At 47.1% G+C, this 12,558-nt stretch overlaps 1 protein-coding gene across 4 annotated transcripts in view; it reads left to right on the forward strand.

The window, feature by feature from the left end:
• LOC147610415 (ran-binding protein M homolog) overlaps positions 1 to 12,558 on the forward strand; it is a 93,559-nt gene that overhangs the window by 59,278 nt on the left and 21,723 nt on the right. For all 4 annotated transcript variants that reach the window (XM_086786642.1, XM_086786645.1, XM_086786643.1 and 1 more), the window contains 2 exons: positions 3,908 to 3,967; positions 6,602 to 6,688. In XM_086786642.1, coding sequence (XP_086642768.1) covers positions 3,908 to 3,967; positions 6,602 to 6,688 — 147 coding nt within the window. The remainder of the gene's footprint in view (positions 1 to 3,907; positions 3,968 to 6,601; positions 6,689 to 12,558) is intronic.

Here is a 12,558-nt window from a genome sequence, read left to right on the forward strand (position 1 = left end):
GTGTAATGTGAGATGGGGGATGGTGGTGGGGGGGCAAGTGGTGTGCAAGTAAGAGTGGAAGACAGGAGAGAGGCCTGACAGGGATCCAGGGTAAAGACAGGCTTGGCATCGACATTGACTCAGCTTCTCCTCCGGAGTGGTGGACTCCTATTCCAGACCCGGCTCCCCCAATGTGGCTAGGCGTGTTCACCAGACACGATATTCTCGTGGTGGTTTATGGAGCAGATGAGGACATTTGTTTGCTCACTTTTTCTATTGGATTACATGGCAGATTAGAGAGATCAGAGCACCCCTTGGAAGATTTCAGAGGCTGCACGGTGCACCTTGCAGAGGGTGAGGGTGATTGGTTTTCGGGCACGTGCATGGCACATAGATCCAGCACCGGCCAAGGTGGCAAGGGAGAGATTTTGGCTGTTATGGATTTGGGAGTGCCGATCTCTCACGCGGTTGCAGTGGGACCCTAGAAAGTGGACGTGGCATGATCCCACAGATCGGGTGGAGACTCTGGATGCCCCTTTCTTTGCATATATAGTGCGGCTCGGCTGTAGGGAGTGCCGATCTCTCACGCGGTTGCAGTGGGACCCTAGAAAGTGGACGTGGCATGATCCCACAGATCGGGTGGAGACTCTGGATGCCCCTTTCTTTGCATATATAGTGTGGCTCGACTGTAGGATCCAGATGTCGGAGATAGATGGCACACCGGCAACAACAGCACACTAGCAGTCGCAGGGCCTATCACAGCGCTTCCTTTCAGATTTCTGGAAGAGGCTTTGGGACAACTTTTGGCCGAGGAAGATCACTCTCTTCATGTGGTTGACAGCACACAGAGGAGTCTGGCAATGGGTACTTGGCTGGTAGTCGGAGGGCGGTCATCAGCTTGCCCGAGGTGCGGCCACCCCCAGGAGTCTTAGCGACATTGCCTTTGGGATTGCCCGAAGGCTCAATAGATTTGGCAGTGGATTCTCCGCATCTTTGCTTTGGATAGGGCATCGACCCGGATTATCACTTGAGGTACTGTCGCTTGGGCCACCGAGGCTAGAGTGGTTAGGACTTACAAGGAGGATGCACCATCGTATTGCAGTAGTACTAGTCACAGCCCCACCTGCAGGTGTTTGGCGTCCAGGCTCATGCTAGCACTGTGAGATTTGCAGTAGCATAGCAGCTTGGCACATTTGGCGTGCTAGATGTAGCGAGGCCATCGAGGGTACCCACACTCCGCCGACTGAGACCATCATTCACACCCTCCGTGAGCATATGGCTCGACATCATTCACACCCTCCGTGGTCAGTAGGGGAATCTATAGGGAGGTTCTGACCGCATGTGGAAGTGGCGGGAAGCCTTCTTGAGACTTTGGAGGTCTGACCCTTTCCTCACAGATAGAGGCGGTGACCCCATTTGGCACTACAGACCACCTGTGTGGTTGTTCCCCCCCCCCCCCCCCCCCCCCCCCCCCCCCCCTTGTATGAGATAGCCTTCTCCTCATAGAGCGGCCAGCCGGAGGAGAAGCATGTCTCCCCCTTATGATCACTTGTTTCCCGCCCTTATATGAGGTGAGTTTGTATTCAGCCCTTCGTGGTTGTACTTAGCCCTTCGTGGCTGTTTTCTCTTTAACAAATTGAAGGATCTTTTTCCCGGGAAAAAAAGAAATAAAAGAAGGAAAAAAAGAAGAAAAAAAAGAAGAAGAAAAAAAGAGTGGAAGATAGGTAGGCATGGTCAGAGTCGGGGAGAAGGTGTGCCAAAGCTAGAGATCCCATCAAGTAGTCCATGGTGTTGTTACATCCCGAGTGAGGCAAGGAGGGGAGGGTGTCGGAGGACGCCCATTGGGACCTCCCGTTATAGATAACAAGACCATGTGCAGCTTCTAGCTCTCTAAGAAATGTCTCTCATACATCGTGTCCTCCTCACACTCCTTTGATGATCTCTGTAACCCTGTATCAGTGATGTCTAGCTCTGTAGTCTGATAGAGTCATCCAAATAAACTAGTGGGACCTATTAACTCCCGGTCCTGGCGTTAAAGTCTCTTTGCAGGAGGCCTTCCCCCGGCTGTGAGAACTCCATAATATCCCCATATAATGGTAAGTACGGTGACTGGCCATGCTGTGCAACATTAGGGGAGTGGATCTATGAGAGAGAGAGAGAGAGAGAAATTAAACGTTTTCAAACGACCCAATGGGTCTCTCAAGACCAAAAGTGATACAATAGTGTCCATGTAATCTCATCATGGTACAAATGAAAACAAAGACAGTGGAACCTCCCTCGTATCTCATAATATACACATGAAGTGCTCCTTTGAATCGACCTCCCTCTTGCATATAGTGCATATCCTCTCCTCACGAGGTATGTGCATGGCTCTCATTGTCTCTATCCTCAGGTTGTGCAATGACACGTGCAATTGGCCCACTGCAATCCGCATGGCATGTGACATGTATACGCCAAGATATCTGGCCGTCAGTATGAAACCATCCTCTATAAGCCTCGTGAAAGTATCCATGTAGTACTGCTGTTTGTGTGAGAGTGGTTCATGTGTCGTGATCTAGGTGATCTAGGTATCCTGTATGTAGAGTCCCAATAAATCATATCTGATCACGTGGTTCCTGTTATCTTGAGACAGCTTGATGAATGGGGAGTCCAGGTCATACTGGAGTGGTGGGAGGCAATCCGTCCCGAGTCCCTGCCTCATGAAGTAGGTGGATGCTCAACTATACCACGAGTGGTGCCCATCTGTTGCTAGAGAGAAAGAAAGAAAGTTATATTAATGTTTACAAAGGCCAAAATGACCTATGAGACCAAAAGATTACATCATGTCCATGGAATACATCATCATGGGTACTAAAAATAAAAGAAAGGAACAACAGCTGAAATGCCAAAGCTGATCCCAATACAAAGAGCGTCAAATGCTCACATCACCCTAAAATATCCCGCATAAGGCGTTGCATCATGGTACCCAATGTAGTGAAGTTGAGCCGGCAGGAAAAAGTCCTATGGTGGTGGGAAATGATGGTTATTGTCCTCCTGTGGTGACGCCAGGGGCCACGGGGTTGGGGGCATCGGGCTCTGCATAGCTCAATGGCTCTATCTAGTGTCACTTCTCTCGGTAGGGCTCCTGCATCAACCTGGAGGTCGAGTGTAGTGGGTGCATTTGCTCTCAGAGCTTTAGTCTAAAAGAAGTCAGTGAGAGCTCTCTGTGCTGGGCCTAGGGCGGGTGTAGCTGGTTTGGGCCGCAACAAAGACTCCCCGTGTTTGCGGAGCTCTAGAAGGAAGAGACCAAGGCATCTCTGGTATGGGAAATCCTTGATCTTGGAAAGTGGTCCAAATTTGTCTCGAAAGAGGCAGTGGCACTGCCTTTGATCTTATAGTGTACCGGGCATTGGGATATATAGCGGGCCTTTGTCTCAGCCTCTGTATGACAAAGCTGGCATATCCTATCCTCTAGTGCAGCTGCCCCCGACCCATATCTGGCTATCTCCACTCTCAGCTGATGGGATGAGGTGCGGATCTGTCCAATCACACATCCCGATTTGCATCCCAAATGACAGATGTGTGTCCATGTAGCGGGGGCGTATGATGAAACCGTCCTTTGTCAAGCAAAGAAGATGATTTGTCCAGAAGGCCATCTTCATCCTCAGGGGTTGAACGGGTGAACGCCAGGTCGAGAGAGAAAGAAAGAAAGAAAGAAAATGTATCAATGTCTTCAAAAGGCCAAAACGACCCGTGAGACCAAAAGGTTACATCATATCCATGAGGTACATCATCCTGGGTACAAAATAGTAATAAAGAAAGATAACAAAAATCTAGAACTATATATATATATATATATATATAGAGAGAGAGAGAGAGAGAGAGAGAGAGAGAGAGAGAGAGAGAGAGAGGCTTAATACCAAGTCTTTTTTTTAAAAAATAATTGCAGGATGAGACATCATGCCTAAAGTTTTTACTTAATTGTCAAAAATTCATCGAGCTGGTAAAGGTAATACTTTAATCTTTTACAAAAAATTCAGCGGTTGTTCCAGCTTTGTGCTATGAGTTGCATCATTTATGCGTCTACTAACATGCCTTCTTGAATGTTCGATGTGTTAATCTATAAGAAACGTTGATTTAAAGTGCAAGACAAAGTGAATTGCCAAGAGAGTATTAGCATTCATATGCATCATAACAATGGAAACAAGGGAATACTCATAAAGAATTTAAGAGTGAGCAAAAAGTTTTCATGCTTAGAATCTCTATTTATTTTCCAAGGACCATGGTTGAATTACAACTCAATGCCATGCATACAGTAAATGTACTATTCTAGCATAGATGGTTCCAGAAGATATCGTATGTACAATATGCTAGCCCTATTAACATGTGCATGTGCACACACACACACACACACACACACACACACACACACACACAGCATACATGCATACATAATGGGTCTCTGAGACCAAAAGTGATACAGTAGTGTCCATGTAGTACAAAAGAAAACAAAGAGTAGAGCTATGAGCTGGGAATGTCAAATCCAAGCCATATGATACAAAATGGGATCATCATCATCATACAACCCATGGAGCTACCATGGGGCCATCTAGGATATCAAGCATGGAGGTAGCCTGTAGAAGGCTTTGCAGGTCCAATGGGCGGGAGAAGGTTTCTCTATGCCTCTCCAAGCTCTTCTCAAGCTGGGGATAAGGTCTGTGTTGCTGGCGAGGTCCAGGGAGTCCGGGACGTGGGGCTCACAGTAGTGCCGTGGCCCGATCTAGAGTCACACCAATGTGGGGTCTAGCGAGTGGCCTGGCACTCAGAATGAGAGAGAGAGAGAGAGAGAGAGAGAGAGAGAGAGAGAGAGAAAGTTATATTAAACGTCTTCAAAAGACCCAATGGGTCTATGAGAGAGATAGAAAGAAAGAAAGAAAGATATATTAAGCGTCTACTAAAGACCCAATGGGCCTATGAGACCAAAGTGATACATTAATGTCCATCGCATATCTCATCATGGAATGGAAAATAAAACAGAAAGAAAACATAAACATAGCTATCTCACTGGGGTGATGTTATATTAACGTCTTCAAAAGACCCAAAGGTTCTATGTGACCAAAATGATGTGTACATAGTGTCCATGAAATCTCATGATGGATGAAATAAGAAAAGCCAACAGTAAACTAAAACTCAAAACTGAAAGCAAAGATCCCACACTCTGAGGTTATACAAGATGAAAAATTTAGATCCTACTATGCCAAGTATAGGGTACAATAAGTGATGGGATATGAGAGAGAGAGAGAGAGAGAGAGAGAGAGAGAGAGAGAGAGAGATGAAATGAAATGAAATGTAATGTTATATTAACGTCTTCAAAAGGCCATAATGACCTATGAGACCAAAAGTTACATCATGGTGGATCTGATACAATGTCTGGATTAAAAAAAAAACCCAGAAAATGAAAAATAAAGATGATACTACTGGCACCTAGAAAATGAAACTGGAACTGGAATATAGTGAGGGGAGGGTATGCTATGGAGGTGAGTGGAATATAGTGAGGGGATACAATATCATGTGGGATGGAGGGGTATACTATGGAGGTGCCTCCATCTCATAATATGTGCCGCATCGGACACTGGCAGATCTCCTCAATATCCTCTGTGGTCAACACCCTGACTGGGTGTCCGGCATGCCTCGCAAGAATAATCCGAATCTGCCGCTGCAACCTCCGTCTATGCTGGGATGCCCTCCTCCGTAGTCGTGGGCGTCTGAACCACCCAAGCTCAGTCGCACGATCAATCAGTGTACCCCTGGTGTGGGCGGTATCCATGTCCTGCTGCTGCTGTGGTCCATCTGGCGCAGTGATGGCTGGACTAAAGAAATCTGTAATGTGCCTCTGAGTCTGGCTCTCTGTGCGCCTAAGCAGGCTAAAAGGGCCAATACAAGCTGGTATGCAGACAATTAGCCCTTTAAAAAAAATAAAATATGAAGCGTGCATTCTAGAAGGCTCGGGGTGATGGGTGGGGTTTAATACTTTTAAGAAACCTATTATGTGAGGGACATGCACACAACTTGGATGCTATATCAGCGGCAGGATTCCACTTCTTATCACTTGGACTTAGGTTCTCATCATGGATCCACATTACCTTTGTGCATTGAAAACACAGCTTGTGAGATGATTGGAGTAGTATGTGAGGGACATGCAAGCAAACTGGCCTAAAAAAAGGCGGCTTCTTGTCACTTCGGCCTTAGTCCTTGATCGCGATGCACATTGTCTTTCTTGCTTGGGGAGCACAATTGGGAGATGATTGGCAGCAGCAGAATTAGAATTCTAGGGTTTAATGCTATTGAGGGTGTCAACACAGCTGTTAGCGAGTTTTTTGCCAACATGTTATCACATACTCAAATGTATCTTGGACGGGGGAGACAAGTGGGCTCTTTCACATGATACCTTCTATCTCACTGTCCATGAGTGGCAAAGCCTTGAATTTGGATGTCACCAGTTACCTTGTAGCAAATGATATTAATGTATGACTTATGTAGGCCATAGTTGTATGATATGTAATGTCAATGGATGAAGGGTTATTGACTCCCTAGAGTTGATTTTGTTATTCTTATGGCAAACTTACCTGCTTGGATTCTGCAGGTTGGATTTCTAGAGGCAGCAGTTACGTATGCTAGAGCAGAATTGGCAAGCTTATTTGGAATCTCCCTTTATCAAACTCTTCTTCAGGTAAAGTCCCTGTGAAGTATGCAATTGCATTAAATAAAACCCTAAAATCCCATGTGAGTGGAAATGTGACACCTTATGTTCTTGGTTACTGCTGGTTGACTAGCTACCTGGCCAAGCGTGCAGGCTTAGTTTGTATTTGGAGTTAGAAGTGCCATCTCCACCGAGTCCAGGAGATAAACGGATCACATGATTTGTGGGATGCTTTTATGTTCTTAGGTAGGTGGTTCATTGCATGTGGATAACCGAAGATGGAACCTCGTCTTTTAATGCTGGAGGCGACATAGTGGAGATTTAGGGATGGATGCCCGTATGGAGGTTGACAATTAGTCAGAGGTCTGCAAAGAAAAAGGCTGTGCAATGAGTCTGAGAAGACTTAAGGTTTTGCAGAAGAAGGAATTGCAAAAAGGGCAGAGATCTGTGATTGTGCCAGCTAAGAAGAATCACTTGCAGATCATGGAGCAAGGGCTACCTTTTCACATATTCTTGATACAAAGATGTGACATCAAATGCTTATCTTAAACGCTTCCAAATCTTTGTGACCAGATGAAGAGGTGGGCTCTTTCAGCACAGCCAATGAACTAGAGAAACTCTCTATGGCCTAGAGCCTAGATTTTGCCTATCAATCTACAGCTGATGCAGAGCTAGGGTAGTGAAGTGCTTGCTGAGCTGATGATGGGCCTAGCGGAGCTGAGGGCTGGTGCTGATGGACAGCTTAGTTGTTGGCAGGCCTGGTGGAGCTGAGGCATGGCGCTGGAGGTTAATGCTGAGGGGAGCTGAGCTGGTGCAATTATGTTGGTTCAGCACTTGAACACAGTCGTAGAGTTTTGACAGACCTAGGTCAGCAAACAGCTTTGTCTGAGTTTATGACAGGCGAAGCCAAGCTGAGGACTATTAGTTGGCCCATAAGACCAGACTGCAATACATGATGACGAGCAGTACAGTGATAGAAGATATGTAATGCATCCCCAAATCCTTCGGACTGATCTAGGTGGAGAAGTCACTTTGATGGAATTCATAGCCTACTGCAAGGAGTGAGGGATGGAGCGTTAGCTTATCACTGCTCATACTTCAGAGAGTAGAACTGAAGAATTGTACATTGGTCGAGATGGCTTGGAGTATGCTCAAGGAGAAAGGGTTGCCTAATACCTTCTCGGCTGAGGCAGTTAACACTAGTCTTTTAATTGAGTCACAAAAGGTTCAAGGCTCTTTTATAAATTTTGAAGAAACGGAAAGGCAAATCATTTAAAAATTCCATGAAACTACTTGAGAATGCTTGGTTACCATGCATCTACCTATGGTAAAAGTAAAAAAAAATCATGTACGCGGGAAACTTACAATTTTAGAAATTCCTAAAATTTGTAATAGCTTTATCTTCAAGGAGACCAATAAAAAAGTATCTTTAGTTGATAGAAGGTACATGCAAATGGCCTAAATAAATGTAAAATATTTTTCTAATTGCATTTGTAGTGTGCTTGAAAAATTATGAAGATAAATCTTGTGTGATACCCTACACGCCCCATGAATCTCTGCACCTCCTTATAATTGATGGGTGTTGGTAATACAGACTATGATCCGGAGGCAAGAATGATCGTGGTGAGTTGTGATGTGTTGTTCTTTGAACGATTCCATTAGGTGGAGGAGGAGGCTATGCTCACTTTATGCAACTCTGAGGAGATCATTGCCTAGCAAACACCAACATCAGATGCAGACCCGTAGGCCCCACCCCCTCTGTGATGAAGGCAAAAGGGTGGCCCGCACCCATTCCATAGGAGGTGGAATGCAAAGGTGAAGAAGATGGATCTGTTGAACCACAGAGGGCACGACCAATGCCAATCTGGGTCAAACTATTTTTAGACGGCAAGAAACCCTTGATCATTACAAATGAGCCTGATGTATGCCGGTCAAAGAGGATAGAGGAGTGGAAGAGGGCATAGGATAACATTGTCAACTCTGTATTTATGGCAGAGGTAAAAGGTTCAAAAGCCCTTGATTTTAGAGAAGGTGGAAGTAGAGCCAAACCGGATGAGAGCCGTGCAAGCTGAGTATGATTCCGTCATAAAGAACTCGGAATCATAAAGAACTATGCTTGGGATCATGTGAATCATCCATAAAAATGTTAGGTCATTAGCATCCAAGTGGATATATAAGGCTAAGTACGAATCTGATGGCTCATTGGAGAAGTACGATGTGTGGCTCGTAGAGAAGGGTTTTACATGGGCGATGATGTGTCGGTGATGTGTCAGAATGGATCCCGAGTCACTCTCTCCGAACGAGCGGATGCTCCACTTGTGAGCAGGGAACACACCATGTAGGCTTCTGGAATGTGTAGAAGAATCAGCGGTCTTGTCTTTCTCCTTTTGAGCATCCCACGAGTCACTACGGACAACCCTACGGGGTGGATTCCTGAAGACCAACTGCAAGCTCACGGGTAATTTTTCGAGATGGGTTTTGGAAGGTCTCCCCACTTGGTCATTTGGCAATACATTAGGGTGGACATGGCCTTTCAACATCCCACGTGTGAAGTTGCCCCCCCTTCAAGTATCTTTTAAGTTTGTCCACCCAGATTTTAATGAGTTTGAACCTGTAACCACATAAGCTTTAGCAAACAAAGCAATAATATTTAAATAAAGTTAAGTGTGCTCACTTACCACCTGCAAAACACACAAAAGCACTGGCTTAGTTCCAGATAGGTGTGCACATACACGTCCACGGAGTGCCCCGGTGTCCCCGGTGCCCGTGGACATTTGCAAAAAAAAATACTAGGCAATGTCCAGGCAATCAAAACAAGTCACACGTGCACATGTAATTTCATAAACATATGCTCGTGCATAATAATTTGGAGTAAATCTCCCAACTTGCCATCTTGTACACCAAAGTAGTCCCGACCACATTCGCCGCCCGTGCAGGATCCAAATACTCATGAGAGCAATTGCCCTTCCATGAGTTCACATAACACTCACCAAGGTTACCAGCCTTCCATGAGTGAGTCCATCATGCTCTTGGAGACTCCCAAGACAACATCTTGGAGATCCTTTTGCATGTCACAACTCTGGAGGATTGTGACTTCTCCTCGGCTTTTGATTAGTTGCCTGCAATTGAGAAGCATCTAGATAGGCAGCAAGGAGATACAAGTACTCCTTAAAGTAAGCCTCATCAACCCATCTTGCATCAAGTGCTGGGTAGTTTTTGAATTTGACAAGATATCTATGAACAAGCTTGCCACCAGTAGCTTTTCATTCCTTGTGAAAGACAATATTCTTAGGCTGCAGGACCTCTTCGTGTTCATCCACCTCAGGTTTGTCCTTTGTCACCGGTTCCACTGCTTCAAGAGACTGATTAATCTCACCTAGGAGGTGCTTGCGGCTGATCCTAACAAAAAATCTAGCCCCTCCCATATTTGCTCTATCTTGCTACATATTTGGAGTCTTGGATGAGGCTATCGGGGATCCGAGTGCTCAAGTGTCTGTCCTGCCTCCAGGGGTCCTCTAGAGACAAAATAATAGGAGCGTGATCGGAGAGAGTTGTGCTTGCAAAAATATCGATCACGCCTCCACAACCGCAAGCCCGCTCATCCACATAGAATCTATCAAGTCTGGAAAGATTGGAGCCGGTGCTTCTCCTGTCAAACCTTGAGAAGGACATACTCCCGGGTCTGCATCCAAACTCTGGTAAATACCAAGGGTCTTGCCACATAAAGGCTAGGATCAGCTCCTCCCAATCAGAGTACTCTGAGCCAAAAACTGTGGCCATGCCTTCTCTGAGTCTATCCTCTATTGACTCTGTCATGTTAAAGTCCCCACCCATACTCTGAGTCTATCCTCTATTGACTCTGTCATGTTAAAGTCCCCACCCATACACCAAAAGTCAGCCTATGGAAGGGACTGACACACTGTACGCCAAAATATGGCTCTACCTAAGAAAGATGTTCGGCGCATATACATTTGAGAAGCCCACACAGTCCTCTCCAATCTTGATGGTCACCCACTGAGCCTGACCAGTGTCAATGGTGTCTGAGCCAACTACTGCCGGCAAGAGTTTCTCGCTGATAGAACCTCCCGTGTACCGGAGGGGCCAAAAGAAGGAGACCAAAAACTATGACTCCTACCTGGTACAATCTTCCCGCAGCAGCGGTGGGTACGCCCCTCTGAAAGATAGTGCTCGTGGAGGAAGAGAATTTCAATGGGTCCCCCAACTGCTGCTCTATGAAGCTCTCCTCTGTCCGACGCCGTGTCTTTGAAGGCATTGGGGCTCCCCCAAACCTTGGATGTTCCGTGAGGCAATCCACATGTGACATATGTGATCTCGATGGGGAGCGAAACTATCAGAATTGCCCTCCACTTGAAGAGCCTTGGGCGTGGGTTTCAAAGGGGAGTAATCACAGTCAATCATGGGATGAAGACGTGCTAGGTGGGCATGGATCTTGCCCTCCATGTGACACCACTCTGTTGGAGCCTAGGAATAAGCATAATCTGGGCTCCACCTGTTGCAATGTGTAAGTATCTGTAGGAGGGAGCAAGGGGTACTGCCACTGAGATATGAAGGAACACAAAGACCAGCACCTTCAAGTTGGAGGACACCACCCCCCCGTCCTGATCTCTATGGCCCAAGCCTACAAACTCCATTTGAGTCAAGGGCCAAAGATGAGGCTTGGTAGGGCCAAAGGGCTTCACTAGAATCTGGGAACCAGGAGAGGAATCTTGGCGAGGTAACGACCTCCAAACAAGAGGGGTTGGAGGTGGGTTCCTCAAGGTAATTGGGGGTTTTGGGGGGCGTGGGGGGGGGCATCACTGTCGGGTGGCTGTCGAAATGGTTCTTTGACAAAACTGTTTCATCCTGTGCTCTACCAGCCTGGCGCGCTCGGCGGCACCACTCAGCTTTGGAAGTTGGTTTGCGGCTCTGTCTCGGGACAATGGTCTGCCACTCTCTAGCATCAGTATCGGCCGTGGCCGGATCTTAGTGATGTGCTGCTTGGGGGCCAGCTTCCCTCCCACCCCCCTGAAGAGGATCAGAGCTGGGCCCTGGGGAGGCGGTCTCCTACTCTCTGCAGAATAAGGCTGCTTGGATGCAAGGAAGAGATATGGCATGTGGCACTGTCTCTGGAGAGGTTATGCAAATACGAAGGGATGCAATCCTAGCCACCCGAGCAAGAACCGAAGCGGCGGTGGTGGTGGGGGAGGTAGGATGCGAATGGGGGTTGGAGCGTAGGCAAGAGGAATGGGAGGGGGTGTTGGTCATGTCCACTCCCGGCTAGTTCAGCTGTGAACCCAGCTTACTCACGGGCACTTTTTCCCTGTGACTGGACATAGGTTTTTCCCGTGTGAACACACTTATGTGTGTTGGGCACTTAGCCCTAGGCCTTTTAGTACTCACTTGTACTTTCATTTCATATCATTATTGAGTACATCTTTTCCAGCACTCACATTTCTCTGTGCTTGAGGTTGTGTGTGTGTGTGTGTGTGTGTGTGTGTGTGTGTGTTTGTGCAGGCTAGCTTCCCTCCTACCCAACATTGGTATCAGAGCTTGAGCTTTAGCCTATTGGCATTAGGGTTTTGTTGTTTAGGGTTAGGGTTTCTCCCTCAGCCGCCCCGCCGCCGCCCTCAGCTGCCCGCCGCCGCCCTCAGCGGCTTCTACTGTCGAACCTTCAGATTTGCCCCACTGCCACTTGTGCCGCCGCCACTATGCTCAGCCGCCTGTCAGATCTGCGTGCGCCACCATCGCTGTCGCTCAAATCTGCGCCGCTCTCTGCGTGAGCCGCCGCCGTCGTTGACGTCGGTCAGATCTGTGCTGTGTGACGTCGCCGCCTTTAGATCTGCGTTCGCAGCTTAGATCCGCCCGTCGCCTTGTTGGATCTGTGCGCCTTTGTCGTCGCC

The sequence above is a fragment of the Cibotium barometz genome, chromosome 49 (genome assembly GCF_041138505.1).
Source record: "Cibotium barometz isolate CiBa-2024 chromosome 49, ASM4113850v1, whole genome shotgun sequence".
NCBI classification, from domain to species: domain Eukaryota; kingdom Viridiplantae; phylum Streptophyta; class Polypodiopsida; order Cyatheales; family Cibotiaceae; genus Cibotium; species Cibotium barometz.